The sequence below is a fragment of the Mercenaria mercenaria genome, unplaced genomic scaffold (genome assembly GCF_021730395.1).
Source record: "Mercenaria mercenaria strain notata unplaced genomic scaffold, MADL_Memer_1 contig_3930, whole genome shotgun sequence".
Classification (NCBI taxonomy): Eukaryota; Metazoa; Mollusca; class Bivalvia; order Venerida; family Veneridae; genus Mercenaria; species Mercenaria mercenaria.
Window position 1 is genome coordinate 7,955 of NW_026462118.1, and position 22,519 is coordinate 30,473.

Here is a 22,519-nt window from a genome sequence, read left to right on the forward strand (position 1 = left end):
AGGTAAAACCCCTATGCACTGGCCCTATAGCTCGAAACCTTATCGAAATTCTGCTACTCTTCTTTAGTCTAAGAACTTCCAAAGTCTTCTTTTTAATAATTTATCCGCCCTGACAGGGTAACTGCAATAGTCTCCTTCTCAAGGTACTGGGATAAATTATTAGTTGAATCATCGATGTCTTCTTCGACCGCTGGATACCGAATGAGCTCTCTGTCATCCATCTACGTATTTATACCCCAGCAGACGTGCTATTTTTAGAACTTGTTTCTGATTGGACCAAATTTAAACATAACGTTTTACAACGAGTACTTGCTCTGCCCAATATCTGGTTCCCTTTAACTTTTGTATATGACATATTGTGTGATGCTGGGATTCAACTATCTATATAATGAACCAAATCAGCGACAAATGATCCAAATTCTATTAATAACAGCAATTCAACAATAATTATAGCAATGACAACATGACAAGGGAGTCAAGCACTATCTGTGCTTATGTGTTACGTTATCAATATATTAAATATACAAATTATTCTGACAATAACTTCCCAGAAAGCGTGGGACGACCGTCAGCACAAGGAAGAAGTCAAAAAGCTGCAAGCACGTGTATCTGATGAAACAAAAATCTTTTTTGACTTAAATTATCAGTATAATCAGCTAATGCAGCAAAATCAATCGTTATCTGAGAATCTCCCACATGTTAACCAGTTAACCAGGAGAAAAAGGAAATGGAACGTGAAAAACAGGAATTATTGTTAAGGTATGTTGAAGAAAATAGATGCTATTTTGTCATATACGCAATTGTGTCTCCCTTGTATACTCTGTATTTTTAGTCTATTTTACATCCCAAAGGCGCAAAGTCAAACATTCTTTGCTACAATATTTTATTAACAGAGATATCGTTAAAGTAAATAAAAGTACAGTTCTACATTTCTGTATTAATGCAGACGTATGGTGACTTAACTTCATAAAATCGTGCTGTTTGTGTGAAAAGCATCAACTTTTGTGCAGATGTAAATGTGTATAATTTGAATTAAAAAAAACGAAATTAAGTTTCTGAAATATCTAAAATGGCTGACTGATCGGCCATTTTGAAAATGATTTTTTTTTCTCTGTTCATTTTCATCATAAAATACATAACATAAATTTTATTCGTCTTGAGCATGAAAAGCTTATTGACACAACGAAAAAATATAAACATAATATTTGGCATGCATCAGTATTTTCAGCATGCATCAATGGGAACATACCTCTATTCACTTTATTTATCTATCAAAACAGTGAAAAGTAGTGACATCACAAATAACAACATGATCAAAAAGATGTTTAATGCTCCCCTGTGGTAAGAGTCACGTCACCATATATTGCTACTAAATTGAAGCATATGAAAATTGAATAGACGAAGTTAGAACAACCATGACTGCTTCGACTTACCTAAGAACTTGAAATCAGTACTGATTCTTAAGGTATACAATTATACAGGTTGTATTAAAAAGCCTTAAGAGTTTATTGAAATTACATACATTGATAGAGGACATTAAGGGGAAATGTCATAACTACACTATGTGTCAGTCTTATTCCCCTTTGTTATTTTGGTCCCATGTGGCTAACATGAACAAAGCTTGAGGCGGAGGAAACATTTTACTTTGAGTGATCTTAACGTTTAAGTAAATAAGTGCTTATCCATAAAGACTTTCTTTGTAACATTTCTTTGGAATCTTATATTTTAGCTCCAATTTGCAAGTCTAATGTCAATGACTTTCCGTGACCGAGTGATTAGGCCGCTTACAGATGGTCGGTGGTTCTAATCTGGTATCCGCCTATGACAAAATTTAGAGTCCGGAGCGACACCTTGGATCGTCCTCCAGCATTAAAAGGTCTTAATTGTGTCGGTGTTACGTTTAACATAACAAAACTCTGTGCTATTTTAAAATCAGATGCTGTCGATAATTCATATTACTTCTATAGGGGATATTTCAACTGGCACAATGTATCCCATACGAAGCTTGCATACATACGTAGAGGGCATTATCGCCGCATTTGGGTACGCATGGTACATTAAAGGCTTTGCGAAGAACAATTTGCGTTTTATTAGAGCGATTTTCTATGGCTTACTCATATTGTTTTGGCAGGTTGAGTCAACTCTCAGAATCGAACTTGACATATAATAGGTTTAGTGACGATAAACGACCTACAAAACTTGCGGAAGAATTCTCTGAGCTGTTTAGTAATGAATGGACAGATGTTTTTGAAGACATGCCAATAGAAGATGCAAAAGAGAAAACCACTACAATGTTAGAATTGTTATATGTAAGTACCAAATGATTATAAAAAGATCCAGAGGGATAATAACATCATGATGAATTTATTCCGCAATCGCTTACACTGATGATGCTTCTTCTAGTTCATGAGTATTTTGAATTCCTGTGTCATTTTTATGTCCCCCACATATGGGTAATAGAGACCGCTTAGATTTATACCTTAACCATATGTCTGTCCGTCGTCGGTACGTCCGAACATGTGACGTGCTTATCCCAAAAAATGAGAAATATTAGTCATCAAACTTGCATTTGAAGTAATGGACCTGGTGTTTAACCTGAATTTTACATAGCCTCACCAGAGTTATGGCCCTTGACTTCGTAAAAATATGCATAAAAAAGGGTCTTAAGGCTCGTCTACACTATTCAAGAAAACTTGCACAAGATATAAATCACAGCAACTTGTATAGTGTAGACAGTACATTGTGTCCCCCATTAGTGTCTTTTTGAGTGGCAGTTTCCAGATAATTTTCGGCTACAAGATCTTGTAGCGTTTAGAACTCATCCTATTTTTCTTGGATGGTAGTGCTGTCAAATGCTCTGATAAAGGGTTTTTGATGAGGAGCACCTGCCCAGTATGGTATTTTGTTTCCATTTTTTTCATTAAATGTGTATTGAGATCTAATAAAATCATCATTGAATGTTTGGCTTTGATGATTTAACAATAAACATGGCAGTGTGGACAGCAGAAAGAAATGGTGTTTTAACTGAATGAAATGCTCAAAAGCCAAGTTTATATAATTCAATAATAAAATTATATCTAGTGCTCCAGTGGAAGAGTAACATCAGCAAGTTCGGTGTCCTCAAAAAGTATTTTTACATTATCAATGATGTTTCTCACAAGGTTACATATTAACAAAATAAGACTGTTTTATCATATTTCCTGAAATATTATCTTTTAAGTAGCTTTGTTCTTCAACTGGATATGTATCACTTCAACTAGAGCTTTTCTCAATCAATGTTTTCACCAATGATTCATTTTTAGCTCACCTGTCACAAAGTGACAAGGTGAGCTTTTGTGATCGCGCGGTGTCCGTCGTCCGTGCGTCCGTAAACTTTTGCTTGTGACCACTCTAGAGGTCACATTTTTTGTGGGATCTTTATGAAAGTTGGTCTGAATGTTCGTCTTGATAATATCTAGGTCAAGTTCGAAACTAGGTCACGTGCCATCAAAAACTAGGTCAGTAGGTCTAAAAATAGAAAAACCTTGTGACCTCTCTAGAGGCCATATACTTCATAAGATCTTCATGAAAATTGGTCAGAATGTTAACCTTGATAATATCTAGGTCAAGTTCGAAACTGGGTTACGTGCCATCAAAAACTAGGTCAGTAGGTCTAAAAATAGAAAAACCTTGTGACCTCTCTAGAGGCTATATATTTCACAAGATCTTCATGAAAATTGGTCAGAACGTTCACTTGATGATGTCTAGGTCAAGTTCGAAACTGGGTCATGTGCCGTCAAAAACTAGGTCAGTAGGTCAAATAATAGAAAAACCTTGTGACCTCTCTAAAGGCAATATTTTTCATGGGATCTGTATGAAAGTTGGTGAGAATGTTCATCTTGATGATATCTAGGTCAAGTTCGAAACTGGGTCACGTGCCTTCAAAAACTAGGTCAATAGGTCTAAAAATAGAAAAACCTTGTGACCTCTCTAGAGGCCATATATTTTAGGAAATCTTCATGAAAATTGGTCAGAATGTTCACCTTGATGATATCTAGGTCAAGTTCGAAAGTGAATTACGTGCCGTCAAAAACTAGGTCAGTAGGTCAAATAATATAAAAGCCTTGTGACCTCTCTAGAGGCCATACTTTTCATGGGATCTGTATGAAAGTTGGTCTGAATATTCATCTTGATGATATCTAGGTCAAGTTTGAAACTGGGTCAACTGCGATCAAAAACTAGGTCAGTAGGTCTAAAATTAGAAAAACATTGTGACCTCTCTAGAGGCCATATATTTCAGGAGATCTTCATGAAAATTGGTCAGAATGTTCACCTTGATGATATCTAGGTCACGTTCGAAAGTGGGTCACGTGCCATCAGAAACTAGGTCAGTAGGTCAAATAATAAAAAAAACCTTGTGACCTCTCTAGAGGCCATACTTTTCATGGGATCTGTATGAAAGTTGGTCTGAATATTCATCTTGATGATATCTAGGTCAAGTTTGAAACTGGGTCAACTGCAATCAAAAACTAGGTCAATAGATCTAAAATTAGAAAAATCTTTTGACCTCTCTAGAGACCTTATTTTTCAATGGATCTTCATGAAAATTGATCTGAATGTTCACCTTGATGATATCTAGGTCAGTTTTGAAACTGGGTCACGTGCAGTCAAAAACTAGGCCAGTAGGTATAAAAATGGAAAAACCTTGTGACCTCTCTAGAGGCCATATTTTTCACGAGATCTTCATGAAAATTAGTGAGAATGTTTACCTTGATGATATCTAGGTAAAATTTAAAACAGGGTCACGTACCTTCGAAAACTAGGTCAATAGGTCAAATAATAGAAAAACCTTGTGACCTCTCTAGAGACCATATTTTTCAATGGATCTTCATGAAAATTGGTCAGAATTTTTATCTTGATAATATCTAGGTCAAGTTCAAAACTGGGTGACATGAGCTCAAAAACTAGGTCACTATGTCAAATAATAGAAAAAAACGACGTCATACTCAAAACTGGGTCATGTGGGAAGAGGTGAGCGATTCAGGACCATCATGGTTCTCTTGTTTAAATGTACAAATATTTGATCTTTATAAACACTTTGTACCAGTATCATTTCGGCCATCTTTCTTATTTACCTGTCATGATTTCCCTCCATTTAAAATTAATGTGTCTTACAAGTTCAAGAAATATTGCAAAGCACTAATTGCTTGTACAAGAAATAAATTATCTAGTGATTTATGGTCCCTACAAGATTTTCTTGAATAGTGTAGACGAGCCTTTAAAGTTTGCGTCACTTAAAGAATATTATTCAGTGTATGAAATTATGCATCTGAGATTTCATCAGTCAGACCAGAGTTATGGCTCTTGAATTAGTCAAAAATATGCCTAAAAGTGAATAAAAGTTTAGTAATGTAATGCACATAAGTAAAATGCCTGCTAAGTTTGAGGGTGATTGGTCAAGGGTTTCTCAGATCGTTCAGCACGACTTTTATGTCGTGTTACTAGTACTGTTTAGTTTCTCAGCATGAACATTTTGGCCTGGGTGGTTCCAATACTCCCGCTTTCATAGCTTTGGGTATTGTTTAATCACCCCTTGGATATGGTGCCTGCTTTTTAATTTTGTCTTTTGGCAGTTTCTGTGATATGCAGGCTCCATAACCTCAGATCCCCTTTCTAAATTCCAGTTTGTTTAGTTCTGTTCATTGATTTCTCGTTTAGGGCAAACCCATTTTTTTAAGTGGGGACCATACGCCGCGTTTCATGGAATTACACATTAGTGTAGCATTGAAGGTTCCATGTGCACCGCCGTATGAACACATCTGCGGATGTCTCTAAATGTTTTTTTTTTTTTGTACTTTTAGCATGTGTAAATGTTGAGTTCTGCTCAACCCGGGGCTAGAGGGCGTGAACGGTAGCATGCATTTTAACTACCGTCCACGAACAGGCTCAATCAAACCGAGCCTGCAACATTTTCATTTTTGTTGTGTTGAGCGACCTGTGGAGTTTCCACTTTTTCTATGTTACCAAGATATAGAACGAAATTGGTTTGTGTCCCACCAATCACGGTGCTTTTGACATTTGAAACGTTGAAATAAAAATCAATAGGGGTCATCCACTATGCAGTGATTAATGTGCATATCAGGTTTGAGAATCATGATCAAGCGTTTTGAAGATATTGGAAATATTTTCGTACCGACAATCAATGTGACCTTGACCGACTGACATAAAAGTCAATTTAATCTAGAATCATTCATTGCGCTTTTGAAGTTGGAGGATCATAGGTCCAGACATTCTTAAAATATTAACAGTACAATGTTTTTCTTTACCAGCAGTCACTGTGACCTTGGGCCTTCAACCCATTCGGATGACTTCAGTTATATACAGCGTTCGTTATGATGCTGCGTTGATTGTGGTTCTGTATTTTATTGTATCTTCTCATGAACGGTATAGCTCAATGGTTTTACGACTCTTCTCGACATCTGCACTTTGTAGTTCTAAGTTTCTGTATTTTTGATTTCTAAAACTAACAAAACGATCTGCACCTCGTCGACGAGATCCCGGCATAGTCCACCGCTTCTGGCAACTGTCTTCTGGTCGTTGGCAAGTCCGATTAGTAAGCCCAAAGATGTTGCTCCGGTGTCGATTCGTGGAGGGCCGGGGTATCGGGGTTAATGTCAACAAGATCACAACACCTCGGTTGCTAGGGGAACGTTCAACGTCATGAATTCTTCGCCGAGCTTCACAACACTCAAGTAATTTCCGATTTTAGGGCCGCTCCGCCTGGTTTTTGTCTTCTAGTGTTTACTGTACGCCAGACCTAGTTAGGGCGCTGACCGAGTTAGCGCAAATTTTGTCTCTCTATGACAGGCACCTAGTTGAAGGCTAGGAGAAGTAAATGAATTCTTTGCCGGGTGTTATTCCTTAGCACTCCTTTGAGTGGCGTTTTTGATTTTTCGATGTCATTGAGTACATACATTTATGGTTCCACCAGTTTGAGTAATACATCTTTACATGGGCATATTTGTCTTTTAGGATTTGTTCCTGTTGGCACGTATGAAAGAATTATTTTCGAGGAGTAAGTTTTATTTAAATTGGTTTGTAATATAGAGGCATGATGAAGTCTTGTTGAAGTCTTGACACCAATGAATCGGTTTTATCTGTCTGAAGATAATGAAAAATTGGAAACTCCATAGGTTGCTCAACACGACAAAAACGAAAATGTTGCAGGCTCGGTTTGATTGAGCCTGTGCATGGACGTTAGTGGAAATGCATGCTGATGTGCACGCCCTCTAGCCGCAGGTTGAGCAGACCATTTACACATGCTAAAAGTACAAAAAATAATTGAGACATCCGCAGATGTGTTCGTTGTATGTCTTCGGGTTCCTTCCCACTCACCACACCCCCACTCCCACCCCGGCCCAATTTTGCCCCTTACCATTTCCTTCCCCTCCATCTATATTTAGCATAAATTAATTTGTACTTGTTGGATGTTTGAAGCAACCCTTCTGAAATATTTTTCCATTACAGTTTCTTTTTGTTGTGGGCCTACTATGCAAATGCGTGGCTCTGGGGCTGTGTTCTTGGTGCTCTGTGCTTCTGAGAAATCTACCCTTACCTATTATCTTTCATACGGCGGTGAATGACTATAGCCTGGTGTTCCTTCTACCTTTTTTATGCTTGTGGCTCTTTTTTATATGTGTCTGGTCATTTTTCTATTCATACTTTTGAGTATATATGAGTCCATTATTCCATCTTTAAATGTAGCCTTTCCTGTTAAGATTTTTATCTTTGTTTCTGATACATTTAAAACTTTATACAAAATTAATATACGTCACATCGTTGAATTGAACAAAAAAGGAGTGTTCGATTTAGTGACAGATACTTAACTTAATGCACATATAATTTTGTTAAGGGTTGAACTGTCGTAAACGGGACTTGATTCACAATTTGTTATAGAAATATATTGCGTAACGTTTTGTGTTCCTTTTTGTCATGCTCCGATTGATATTATGTTTGTTTTTTTTTTTCTGTTAGGTCTAGTACATACATACATGTTTTGGTTAAGGAGTAGTTAATTATCTTTTCTTTTTCGTAAATATCTATTTTGGTTAGGGACGCTGAGACAAGTTTATAGGCCCAACCATGTTTATGTATATGTGTTTATTTTTCCTGGGTATTTTTTTTTTTACATTTTCTCTAGAATAAAATCCTCACAACCAATAAACCAACCACAAATCTGTTTATATGAAATAATGAAAATTGCATCAACACTTCCGCGGTCTAGCACCGGCTTAAACGGAACACTTTTAAAATTACATTGAATTGAATTGAATATAGTCCTAAAGTACCAACCAATATAACAACACTAAGCAATTGTGACAGCTTCTACACGGTACTTGTGAACTGTTATTATGATAACTAATACTGTCTATAAAATAAGATCCTCTGGAAGTGTATTCTATGGAACGTCACCAAGCAAACCAAATGAAAGAAATATTACCAAACATAAAGTCCCCTCTTGGAAATCTATTCCAATGACAATGTGTGTACACGAATATATATACAGTCGACTACCGTTACCTCGATATTCAAGGGACTGTAAAAATTGTGTCGACGTATCTGAAGTTCGACGTAACGATACCGACTATCTGGGACTACTTTGTACTTGTGTTGGACGTCTATATTCAAATATTGTCATTATATCCAATGCTTTTTTCAGAGGGTTTGAAAGGGGAAAGAAATAATATAAAAAGTAAATACGATTTTAATTTTATTTACAAACAAAATATCTTAATTAAATACATACAAACAACTTTTTAATGTTTCAAAATATACATTTAAACATTAGCATTTTTATTCCTTCCCTAAACAAGTCTGAATGCAGCGGTAACGTTCCTAGTTGAGTAGTCATTTTGACTGTGCTTCAATAACAAAAATTTGCCAGTTAAATACGCATATTGTTACTCAATCTTAAATGGCAGATTTTTACTCCGTCAAACAGAAAATATTTCATCCAAATTAGTTGTTATATTTGGAAACAGCTTTCCTGCTTGCACGGTGTTTTATAACACTAATTATTTGGAATTAAATGCAAACTCCTGACATTTAAATTGGATAAAAGATTAAATAACAAACAAAACAAACACACAAACTAACTTGAATATGATTACTACATCGCCGGACAACAATAGGTTGATTTTCACACCTTACAAATAACATGGATATTTTTTGACATGTTGTGATATCGACGAAACCAGGTGTAAAAACAGTACAGGTAAATTGACTAAACAAAATATCTAGGTAATGATAAATAATTACATTAAGATAAATAGGGAAAATTCGGGACCGACTAAAACACATCGTGCTTACCGGAGTATCGAGCTAACCGATATCGAGGTAACGATATTCAACTATATATATATATATATATATATATATATATATATATATATATATATATATATATATATATTGCTCTTTTTCTGATGTTGTTTTATTTGGAGGAGCGGGTTCCGTGTTCAGACAGTGTTACCATTGCATCGAGTGCTGCGTCCGCTCTGTATGTCTACTGACATTAATCCCACATATATATAACCCCAATTACGGATTCGATGTATATTTGATGTCTTGAAACTTGGACATGATCAAATCATAGACAAAAAAAGTTGTTTGACACGAAAACTGAACAGCTTATGAAAAAGGTATATTATTCTAGAAACCGATTGTCAATTCATCGATAAATGCTTGAATTTCCGAATAGGGTCCAAATTAAGGGACGACACTTCTGGACAGTGCAGCGCCTTTAATTTCTCACCATTGTCAAAGAAATGTTGCTCATCTTCGTTTTGAAACATTTGCAGCACTGTACGAGAGCTGAAATTTCAAATGACAAGGTTAATCATAGTTTTCAGTAAGTTTGAAAATTGTTTATTTTCATTGCTTTGCAAATGGAATTGTTTTTCAAAGGGGAACAACTGTTTGAAAATAGATACGAGACAGTACGGAACACAAGAACTAGAATTCCGGTAAAGACGTTGTTTGTTTGCAAAACACTTTGAGAAATTATTTTCGCGGTTTATAATTCTCTTTTTATTGATTAATCATTTCAGTTTCATGAAAGTGATTATGCACATTTGCTTACAATATTGTATTTAGTTGTTTCCCTTTGATTTGATTGCAAATGGCAATATGTCAAAATGTGTATGGTGAACAAATAGAAAACAATAAGTAAATCAATGACAATCTTACATGTTTTAAATATTAGGACTCGTTGTTCTGTTTGTCCGTAATATGCAATATTTCACAGTTTGTCATTTACAAACCTTGAACATACAATGGCTTTCATGAAACAGACATGGTTATCCCATAAAAAACGATATTATGAACCGTAAATTGAACGTCTCGCAATTGTCTTTAAATGGATAACATCTTTACCAATAAACTTGGTCCAATACATGTTATTCCCCTTTAAAATAGAATTCCATTTGTAACGAAAGAAAAACAATCAATTTTCAAAATTGCTAGAAAAGATGATCAATCTTATTATTCGAAATTTCAGTACTTGGACATCGTTGCAAATGCATCAAAACGAAGATGTGCAACATTTTCTAGAAAATGGTTATAGTTTAAAAGTTCTGAACTGTCTAGAAGTGAGGCCCCTTATCGTGACCCCTTTTCGAGAATTCAAGCAATAATTCCTCCCAGTGATAGTCGGAAATCGACGGCTGGGTGAAAGATGTAGATATATCATTAAATTGACACTGAAATTTGAGAATAATGTACTTATTTAATAAGATGTGCAATTTTCATGTAAAACAACTATTTCCTTTTATGATTTTATGATGTTCTAATTTCAAGACGTCAAATATTCATCGAATCCTTAAATCAGACAGCATGGTTGTTATACTTATGTGCGCATTTTATTAATTTCGAATTGATATTTCCTTAATGGTAGGTCGCAAAGGACTATTTCTAACAATACTCATTGAAGTGAACATCTTAAATTAAGCAAGAAATATCATTAAGAAAAAAAGACAGTCAGAGCATTTTAGACTAATCCATAGAACACCAAGGTCTATGGATACTTATATGATTAAAAATATCATATTGAGCATACATATAAAACTCAGCTGCAGTATTATTTACAAACATTAAAACGTGTATATCTACTCTTGATTGTTTTTTTTTTTCCGAGGTGTACCGGTACTTCGTATGGAGCTCAAACTGATCAACCAAATACTCGATATTCAACTTTGAATATTTGACACTGTCGGGTAATAAAACAATAATGCATATTATTTAATTGGCACGACAGGTAGTGTCCAATGAAACTAGCTTTGTATTGCTTAAGTTACTTGACATACTTGTCAACTTCTGGTCAAAAGCGAGCTTTATTCGGCTGCATTGAAAAAAAAGAAAGTTGAGCAAATATTGCTCGCTATCAACTATTCAAAAGACTAACAACTTATATAAAAACGAAAACAGACACGAAAACAGACACTAACATGGAAATGGCACACACAAAAACTATAGTTGCATAATGCCGGATTCGAATACTTCTCAGTTGTTTTGCTTTGTTGCGCATTTTCTCTTAAATGTAGCTGAAATCACATGACAGGTCTATGCTTTGCATTGTGTAGCGTTTTCATCATGAAATGATAGCAATATGAAATAAGTCATGAAACCTCATATCAAACACCACCACTACAATTTGGGGCCTTATTGCTGTGTTTGCTTGACTGAAAATAGTTTTCTTGCATCAACCTTGATCCCCAGTTTTCCTTTGATTTTTACCCATTTATATTCTTTGAGAAAATGTTAGTTACAGACATATCAAATGGGTCATGTGGGTGCTGCAGTTATGTGTCTGTCAATAACAGTACTTGCTCACTTATAATATAAAGGTTAGAATAAAAATGCTTTAAAGAACGTCCGATCAGGAAAAGTACGCATTAAGCATACACCGCTATTCCTTATTAATTACACAAAAGCGGCTTAAATTTGGTAATGCATCCAAGTTTTAAATCACACCCTTGCTGAGACAACTTTTTATCAGTGACAAAAATTTTCAGCCGATTTTTCATATTGTGTATTTGTTATTTGGATAACAAATAATGTATATGGACTTACTGCTATGCTTTTTATCTCAGACTGTAAGTATGCATTCATTCAATTTGAATGTACGCTGTACTTTACTTTCGTTTGTTTATTGCCCTTTGACATTCATATTTATTTTTATAAAGCATATTTAAAAGTACCAATTACAAAAATAATATATTGGGAATGTGAAATACTGTCAAAATATATGACGACTGTCTCATTTTTGTATCCTTTTTCACTAGACGCAAAATAGGTACTGTTATAGAGGTCTGAGATAAGGGTCTGGGTATTATGTTCGACACATTACCTCATAAGTCGAACATTTGTGTCAACCCCTCGATGGATGGCATTCTGGACAAGAATGGAACGGAATGAAGGACTGACAGATGGATGAGGCGCAAACCCGAAACCAGTTTTTAACCACAAGGGTCTAATAATAGCAAATTAAGTTTGAGGATTCGCCGACATATGAATACATTTGTGGATGTCTCATAATTTGAGTTTTGTATTCATAACGTGTAGAATGCGTAGACGACAGCATGCATTTCTACCAACGTCCATTTACAGGCCCAGTTAAGCCTTTTATTCTGTCTTGGACGAACTGTAGGTTTCCACTTTCTTTTTTTTTTTCGTTATCTCATCAGCGTTATTTATGCCGTGTGGCGGCCGTAAAACGTCTCCCCGTACACTCATTGAGAGTGATTATATTTTAATCTCTCAAGATGGTTAAGCTCGAAATTTATGTTGTGTTAGTGAAACTGTTAAGTTTTGCAGCTTCAAAATTTCAGATTGGGTATTTCCAATACTCCAGCTTTCATATTTCAGAGTAAAGTTTTATCATCTTTTGCATACGGTACAGGTGTTAAATTTTGTCTTTTGACCTTTTATGTGATGTGCATGCATCAAAACCTCGGACCCTCCTCTTCATTCTATTTTGTTTAGTTCTGCCCATTTTTTTCCTCGTTTAGGGATAGTCATTCTTTAAACTGTGGACAATACGCCGCTTTTTATGGAATTGCATTCAACAGTATCATTGAGGGTTCCATGAATATCGTATGAAAACGTATGCGGATATCTGTAGATTGAATATTGGTTCTTGTAACTTGTACAAACGCTGCGTTCTGCTCAACCCGGGGCTAAAGGGCGTTCGTCGGTAGCATGTATTTTTACGCTGCCGTCCATGAACAGACTGAATGAAACCTACTGATGATAAAAATGTAACCGTGTCAAATGCCAGTCTGTTTTACAGAATTTTTTTTCAGACAACTAGTATCATCCAAAATGCTCTGGGAGATTTAATGGGTATCTATTGCAATTAAATTACACCTAGATAAATTGGCCAGGAATTATGTATTATTATTATATTATTTTCCAGAAATAGATCTACCTCAAGTAAATAACCAAAAGATTGAGTTTATAAAAAGATTTTTTTGTCAAAAGGTTGCCAATGGATAAACCTTTCCTTGCATCAGTGATTAGAGTTTAACACTTTACTTGTAAATTAAAATATTGATCTTTCGAAATAAGACGAAAAAATCTGTAGTCTTTTAAACATGTCTGTCTAATCTGATTGTGGTTAAAATAGAACGACTTTCAAAATCCAAAGTTGTCTGTTATACATTTGATTAAAATCACTCTGAATACTGGAAACTTTGAAGTCTAAAAATCAGGCAGTTTTTCATTACAACACAAGATATCTTCTGAATACGAGACAATAATTTTCAGGGTTTTTGGTATTGTCCTTTTGATTTAAAATCATTATCCCAATCAGGTGACAATTGTTTAGCTATTGAATGAAAATATCTTAATCTGAGAGAGAGGGAGAGAAAGAGAGAGTTATCTGATTATAACTGGATCGGTTGTTGTACAGGTGCTTTTTCACAGAATGACGTTTGTTGCATATGAAAAGGATAAATATTCTTAAACACCAATCCATCATAACCCATGATTTGTAGGAGCTAGCCTATCCGATTGTCATGATAAGAGAAACATGTTTTTTTCATCGTAAAGGCACATGGTTGAAATGTTTCAAAAGATATTTTTGAAATAAATAATGTATTAAGATTTTCAGTTTTAAGGTACCATGCAGGTTTTTAAGACAAAATCTAAAAGACATTAGAAAAAATAACTGCAGGTAAAAGAAATCAGAACTGATATGCATTGCAAAACCCTCTAAAAACCTGAATCCTATGAAACCCGGACTTTTAACTTGGTCCGGACGAGTTCCGTTTTCAGAGTTGTTACTGTATAAACAAATCTTAATACCTCATTTTCAGTAATTTATAGCATTTGATGGTATGGAAACAATACCATGATATTAAATCTTGCAGCTGCTCTAATAAGTATCTAAACGCTTTAAAACATACATGCATGTGTTGAGGCTACCCAGAAACAGTGAAAATACGTGTCTTTATTAGATATAGTAGATTTATTTTCTAACACAATACACAGTGCTCATCGCAGTGCTACAGCATTGTATCTAGCTTACATGTGTATACTTTATAAATATTGCCTTACTGAGAGGGTGATATGAAAATTGTTCACCGGGAGATAGATGAAAATCGACGGAGGCGCTAAGTTAGTTATGTTAAAACACGCATGCGCTTAAATGACGTCACGGTAACGTGCGATGATATCAAAGTTTTTGTTGCGACAAAGAAAGAGAGCTGCTATATTTTTCTACTTCATGCGGACGTATAACCTCTTCTCGTGTAAAAATAACGTTAAAACACGGGTTTTCAATATATTATTTCTTAATTAAAAAGTAATTTCAAATAATGAAAACAGAATCAAAGAGTTTGTACTTGTTAGCAGTCGCATATTGTGGCGACTTTTCTATATAATAAGATATTTTTGATAAATTTAGTCAAGATTTACATATCGCTGAACCCTATATTTATGCGCATGTTTCAGCATTGCATCAATGCTAAAATCGACGGCAGTAACATTAGAAAAAACGGCGATAACTTTCTTATTTCTAAATGAAGTGTGGGCACTCATTTTCTTAGTTTGATCATTTCCAATCTGACGGTGATGGTTTCGTTTCAATATTTAATAAAAAAATAATAATCTTGAGATCATTGGCACGTGGCACAAGTCATTACAAAATGAAACATTGGCCGGTTTCAAACATGCATGAACACCAGAAAGGGTAATTTAACCTTAAAGTATATATAAGCGCCTCGGAATCAGTCTTTTAGTCAATGTGAAAGTATCAATCTCTCAACGGGATAAATGAAAAATAACATCACATAATGGATCATATCACATGCGAAGATATTGAAAATAACAATTTTGCGAATGAGATATAAAATCACTGGAGAATATAAAGGGGCGGAAACGCTATCAAATTAACTTGTTTGTATCAGCTACAGACAGAAGAATTTTTATGTTTCGGCAGGAAAGACTAACATGTGATAAAAAGAGTATTACATTTGTGACTTTCCACATTAAACTATTAAAATCGTTTAATCAAATTGATAAATGCTCATCAGAACTACGCATTTTATCTTTTTTTTTCAAATCGTTTAATAAATTTAATATAAAAAGTCACTCATGTAATATCCTTTGAGAAAAAAAATGGCAAACGACATCCAAGTCAGCATCGGAATGTGCTAGAATATTATTCATTAAATACATCCATGATGATTGTTATAATTGAAGCGTGATCGTTATATGTGTGCACGTGTAGCTCCTGATGTAGTTCACTATATATAAAACTCACAGCGAACATTGATGTTCAAGTTAATTACAAACTCATGAACAACCATTGTTTTCCTTAGTTTTTCACACTTTCCCGACTTTCATTAAGAATCGGTATTACATTTTATTCTTGTTAATCAAAATCATTTATTGAAACGCTAAAAGCGGCAATATCAGGCACCATCAATTTATTGTGATATAAGGGATATATTGCGATATAAGAGAAACACAGATCTTATCCTGAACAGGCTGCGGCTCTACGTTCCACGTTTAATACCACCACTTGAACATTTTAGATTACACTAACGTCAACTATCTTGGCGTTTCTTAACGTAAATACACTTTGTTTCTATAGTGTAAGACTGTTTTGTATTTTTACATGTTTTTAAAACTTTACTGAAAAGAAATCGACTAAATATGTTGCAGATGAGGTTGTGAACACACATTGATTTAGGAAGGGACTAAATTGGTCTCTTCTCACATTGTAGTAAAGCTGTCTTTTCACAATAAATCTCATGAACTTCATGTTTGTTTAGGAGAAAAGGTAGCTCACTAGGTTATGGTGGGTCTTTAAAGTTATTGAGTATAAGTCGGTTACTGCGTTCTTATTAATATCAAACATGATTTCTCATATAAAAACTTTTTTCGGTTCTGGTTGGACTAAAACCGTGAACGGTTCATTACTCCTATAAAATATATGTTCATGTGTATTAGTTATATGTTTACAAATTTTGCAAGTTTATTTTATTTTCATCCAGAAGGTCTTAGACCAATGTGGCACTAGCAACAATGTCTTAAAGTCTGTTCCACCTATTACGTTTACCTCGTTTCTGAATTATCAGTATCGGTAAAATCATCCAAAATAACATATTTATATACCATACATCAATATCTCTAGACCTTTTTTTCGTTTTTTCAATAAAGTGTATTTTAAAGATATAATCTTGGATTTTTCTTTTTTCCCCATAGACCGTAATGCTATATGACGTTAGGCCGACTTTCCAATATGGCGGCGCCCGTAGCGCAATAAACTAGGGGTCAACTCAAAATTAAAACGCCCGAGTTAATATTTGAAAAGACTGTTTTGGTTATCATTATATGTTAATTCTTGGGGAAATTCAGGTCAGGCCACCTCAACATGAAAATAAATAAATAAATAAGAAAATAGAAAGAAACAAACACAAAAGAACAAGGGCATTCTAAATAGAAAAACAAATGTGCGTGCGAACGTCTCGATATTTTAGTAACACATGGGCATTCTCCTTATATCATGTTTTCTGTCGTTGAAAGAAAATTATATATATCTTGACTTCAGTTGATGTGACCTAAATAGATATTTCCTCTCGGAAGTATCTTTATGGATTTAATTAATAAAAGTGAAAACTAAACTTTGCAGTCCGTCAGGATATTCCCTTTCAACACGTCGCATTACTGAATTTGAACGGACAGGGCAAGGAAAAAAACTATTTTAAACATAAAAGGGTTAGATGTCTACAACTCGAAATATTTGCGTTAAAATAAGTTCATACATACAAAAACCATCGTGACAGTTTAGAATTACAAATATTGGGTTTTCCTAAATAATCTTGTTAATATTTCTGTATTTTTAAGTTATATTTAGGACCCAGATCTAACAAAGAAATATCAGTTTATGTAAATGTTCCATTGAAACATCAAATTTTAAACTCTAACCAGTGAGTATTCGGAAAACATAAAGAAAAATAATAACTTAAAAAGATTTTTTTCTTTAAGACTTCATAATTATGTTGCATGTAAAATCCTTTAGTCACCACTGTGGATAAAAAGTGTAGAACGGACCATGGCCTCTTTTTCAAAGGTAACAATTTAACGTTTTGTATTGTTATTATCAAATTAACATTTAATAGCAACATTGGTTAATCATATCCATTTCGATCCGTATCTTGCACATGTTTGTCCTCAAAAACGGAGAGTATATGAGCTTGTAAGACTACGAGATGTACAGGGAAATATTAAACATTGTTCAGCTGGCAATTAATTTTTTGTCCGCCAGAATAAGTGAAAAGTCTTTTTGTGATTCAACTTGACGTCCTTTTTGAAGTTTAACGCATAATCAAAATATTAATATTTCCGCAAGAAAATTTTCATAAACATAGTCACCATCGTACAGAAACGAAATTCATTCACGCTCAGAATCGCGCATTTTCATTTGGTAAACTTACAGAATAATTCAAGATTACGTTCTATAATAAAATCAGAATCGTTTCTGTTGATATCAAACCATGACGGCAACATGAAACTATGCTAATGAACCGGTGGAGCGCAATAAAAACACGTGCAGTTTTCCCGCCAAAATAGAAACGGATAATATAAAACACATAACAATTACATATACATAGAGATATTAATTCCCGCGGAACTGCACGGCAAAAAGCCTGTATGATTATTTGACATACATTTTGCATGAGCAAAACTGTCCTTTTTAATCATCTTCAGCCCGATTTAGGCCCCCGACGTGCATGCTTTTATTTCTGTTTAAGTTTCGGCGTATATATGAAAACCTTCGTCAGCTATAAAGCATTCTATTTTTTCAGGTTCAGGTTTGGTATGCATAGTTATGTTAAATCTCTCTCTCAAAGTTCATTACATTAAAACAGTATGTTCCTATAATATTTGGACTATTTGCGTTGCATCAAATTCTTATGTAAATGCTTTCTCAAATGGACTTTTCTGTTACTTCTATGGAAAAACTTCTTGTTTTAATTAAAAGTGCGGGGAACGACGGGGAGTGGTGGAGGGGGGGGGGGGGCAAACAAAATACATGCTGTACACCATATTTGTGGGTGTCCTTCAGGTCCCGCTGCTCCTACGCCTATGCTTCACTTTCTGCTTATCATTTTGAAAATTCTATCATATTTTCTTCGATCGCGCGCCTCGTCACGTGCCAATTATGATACACGTCTGAGCACAGGCCGAAAAAAAAAGAATTATTAATCGGTCTCCGTGGACTTTATCAACAGCGGATGTTAAGTGCTGTGTGGCGGCCGTAAAAAGTCGCCCCGACTTCATCTCAGTGTTGTTTTATTTTCTGGTCCTTCGGTATCATTGATTTCAATTCATTTAGATTTGAAGATTGAATACTGCTTAAGCCGGTGCTAGGGGGCGTGAGCAGTGTTGCATTTTCCATTACTGCTCATGAACAGACTCAATCAAACCGAGTCTGCAATTTTCACTGTTTGCATTGTTCCCGGTGCTTCAGACGGATCTACTTTCCAGATTTTATTTGTGCCAGAGACAATAATTAATCTGTGCTCGTTTAATCCAGCAGAAAACTGAAGTGACGTAACACTTGCGACGATTACGCACATATCTTGTGGAATTTAAAAGCATACTCCTGCCTACATATTCAACAGAAATGTACGATATTTAAAGATAATAAACAGGAACAAAAAGAAGATATCAAACCTTTGTGTAAAACCCTGACTGGCAGTTTCAAGAATAATGTAAGACTAAAGTAAAACTTTAACGGAAAAAAGTGTCAGCTCACATTACCGTTAATTATTCACGAATGATCTGAAAATAGTATTTGAATGTTTAGATCTGTTTCTGGACATCGTAGCTCCGGTGGACAATAAAAGTTGATAAAATGATAGTTTGGGGATATATTTCATAATTGAAATCGGCGGTTATAAATAACAAATATAAATCTGACATAATAATTATAATAATAACGATGATAATAATAATTTAATAAACAGAGAGAATATGTTCGCGATCCGATTTCGCTTTTTAAAGAAATCTAAATTAGCAGCCTTCGGATCAAGAGTAAGTCCCAGGTTTAAAAAGAAATGCTTTCATATAGGCCTAAACAGCAAAATTAGATCTATAACTAAAAAAAACAGATAGGTTGATGAAATGATAAGCAATTAAGCATTTTTAAACATATATTTCAAAAAGTAAAGTTTAATTCTAGCGTGATGTACGTCAAGATGTCTATCTTCTATCGGCTGATTGTGTATCTATACCTGTGTAATTCTTCCCTTGTGCGCCTCGAATAAATCTGCATATTGCCAGCAATACTACGTCATTTATCTTATACGTCATAAGTTTCTTTCGGAGAAAAAGAAGCATACACAACCGGGACTCGATATGGCGAATATTGTGTTTTGAAAACTGAAACTTGATTGTGAAAGAAATTGGACTGTAAATACTTAAGGATGCTAAAATACAGGTTATCTTTGAACCATGCGTTTGGAAATAATGTTAAATTGAACAAGTCATCGTTTCAAGGGCATGGTGCGATTGATACCTGAATTTCATCGATGTGTAAAAGAGCTTGTTTGTTTACAACTGATTCACTGAGGATTGGATAGAGCTACAGAGGACTTGGAAGATATTTGGAGTGTTTACACCTTTGATAGGTTAAAAGTGAGTCAATTTACATTTTTGTTAAATCTAAATAACATATTTTTAAACACAGTTCATTCAATGCATTTACATGTAGGGAATTGTAAACGAAATGAGTTTTGAGTCGCTCCCGATAAAATTCACGTGAATTTTCCCGTTATACTTAAATTTAGAGAGCAAACTCCAATGGCGACAAGAAATTACAATGGGAGACTGCCATTGAAAATACAAATTTGTCATTTATTTGGATATTTGGCAAAGCAGAAAAAAATCGTTAAATTTCTCGAAGGTGACTTTTTTTTAGTTTATCAAACCATGTTTACTTTGCCGGTAAGTGTCGTAGTTTTGTCATATGACACCAAAGTTGAGGTAAACCTTTGGAATGGAACAGACTTTAGACCCATGTGGCATAAACATCAGTATAGACAAATATGGCGACAAATCTTCAAATAATATCATCATAAAACAAATACATATCTAATGTCCACATAATTACAAGTCATTTACTACACAAAAAGTTACATTTATTGCACTATACAATAAAAATTGTACATGCGTGTATATAATTGAATATGTATTATTCAAATAATTGATTGATCTTTATATGTATAAATAAATCAATTTCATTAGCATGCAAATCGACTTTGCAATGATCTGTCAACGGATCACATGAGGAAGATTCAAAGAAGTTTTTGCAGTCTTACCTTCCGCAACACAGTGCCAGCGGAAGAAGGAAAGACAGAAACTTACATTGAAGGAGCAGACGGAAGAACAACGGATACAACTGTGGTATGATTTATGTTGGTTTGCAACTATCGTGCTCAATTTCGATAATGTCGTTTTAAAGAATTACATGTAGTTTATTTGTTCTCGATATAGCTTAATACATAGCAATGGAAAACATAAAGTTTCTCTTTTTCAAGCAAACGGAAACTTACGGTGATATACTTTTTAGAAAATGTGCCAAAAGAATCAGTGTGTTTAGCCAGAATCCCAGCAAAAAATAATATATATGTTTAAAAAGTATACTTTTCAGTACTGCATGTTCTTTAAGAAATAATAAGTTCCCAAACGTAGTTTATCGTTCTTATGCGTACGAATATATCACGAAGGCCGTAGGCCGTGATTATTCTACAATAAATCACACTTAGGAACTTATTATTTCGATTCTAACACGACATACCATTATCAGCAGTGTTAGAAACAAATGGTAACTACTTCTTACGACCGTGCTACGCACCTGGATCAGATGACATCATTGCACGCGAGTGGTTTATTGCAGAATAACCTGAGAAAGATTTGGCTCTGCATGTATGTAGGTTATTTGCTGGTCGTGTTAGAATATTGTGTAATTATTTTCTTTTCATATTCGAAATGATATTATTTAGTTTTTATCTTATATTGTGAAAATAAATAACGCGTTGCCATGTTAAATTTTAACTTTGTTTCAACAAAGCCTAAGTAAGTTTCCTCATTTTAATCAACAATCAGATATCTGCTGGACGGAATGATCTCGATATTACAAAAGAAGTCTCTGATGAAGTACCGGGGAGACTTGCATTGGTAATATTTTTCATACGTTTCTCTGTTCATACTTCACAAATATTAATATTTATTCTACCCTTTCCGATGAAATATTTAAAAATATTGATAATGCATAATGCGTAATTTTATTATATTTATTTTTGAAAGATATTTTCGTGTACAACGGACTTGTTTTTCCGGTGATTTTACCCATACAGAATAATACAACTGGCTTCCCACATGCCAGACGACTCTCGTGCTGTTAATAAAACCTAACTATTCTTGTATTTGATTCTATACAGTTGCTTTTCCTTTCTTAAAGTATATTTCCCTATTCAAAGTATGTTCTTATACGAAATAAAACAACATAACGATACGCTACATACTGTAAAACTTAAACGGAACTTTGTTGTTGTACCTTAATGAAACGGCATGACGTCATTTCTGTTTACGGACGTTAATTTCCGAGCTAGCAGGTTTTTCATTTAGCTTTCTTTATTGCACAGTTTAGTAAATTACAGTATGCAGCAATTGTTGTAGATGCAGCTGGGAATATTTGGAATTAATGAGACTATTTGGCGATAACTTGGCAGAACCTAATTACAGTCAAAAACAGTTCTTTCCAACCATATTATCCTATCTGCACCAAAATCGGTGACAGATTATTGTATTACTATAACAATAGTTACTATTATACAGTAAAACGTATTTTCGGTATTTTCAATACATGCAACGAAACGTGTCTTATGCGTTTTGATACATTCCTGCATAAAACAACCTTTTTCAATGGATCCACCCATGTATTAGCGGGAGAAAAAATGTGTGCAAA

General features: G+C 34.5%; 1 protein-coding gene across 1 annotated transcript; it reads left to right on the forward strand.

The window, feature by feature from the left end:
• Positions 1-727: 727 nt before the first annotated feature.
• On the forward strand, positions 728-22,101 carry LOC128553539 (uncharacterized). The gene is made up of 4 exons (XM_053534724.1): positions 728-759; positions 2,132-2,309; positions 20,797-20,955; positions 21,658-22,101. The coding sequence occupies exons 1-4, from the start codon at positions 728-730 to the stop codon at positions 21,832-21,834; spliced, it is 546 nt and encodes a 181-aa protein (XP_053390699.1). The 3' UTR covers positions 21,835-22,101.
• The last annotated feature ends 418 nt before the right edge of the window (positions 22,102-22,519 follow it).

Excerpts from the sequence above, each read along its gene's own strand:
- LOC128553539 (XM_053534724.1), top strand. The coding sequence starts at position 728 with ATGGAACGTGAAAAACAGGAATTATTGTTAAG. Across the intron at positions 760-2,131 it reads AAACAGGAATTATTGTTAAG|GTTGAGTCAACTCTCAGAAT; the intron begins GTATGTTGAAGA and ends TTGTTTTGGCAG. Across the intron at positions 20,956-21,657 it reads GAACAACGGATACAACTGTG|ATATCTGCTGGACGGAATGA; the intron begins GTATGATTTATG and ends ATCAACAATCAG.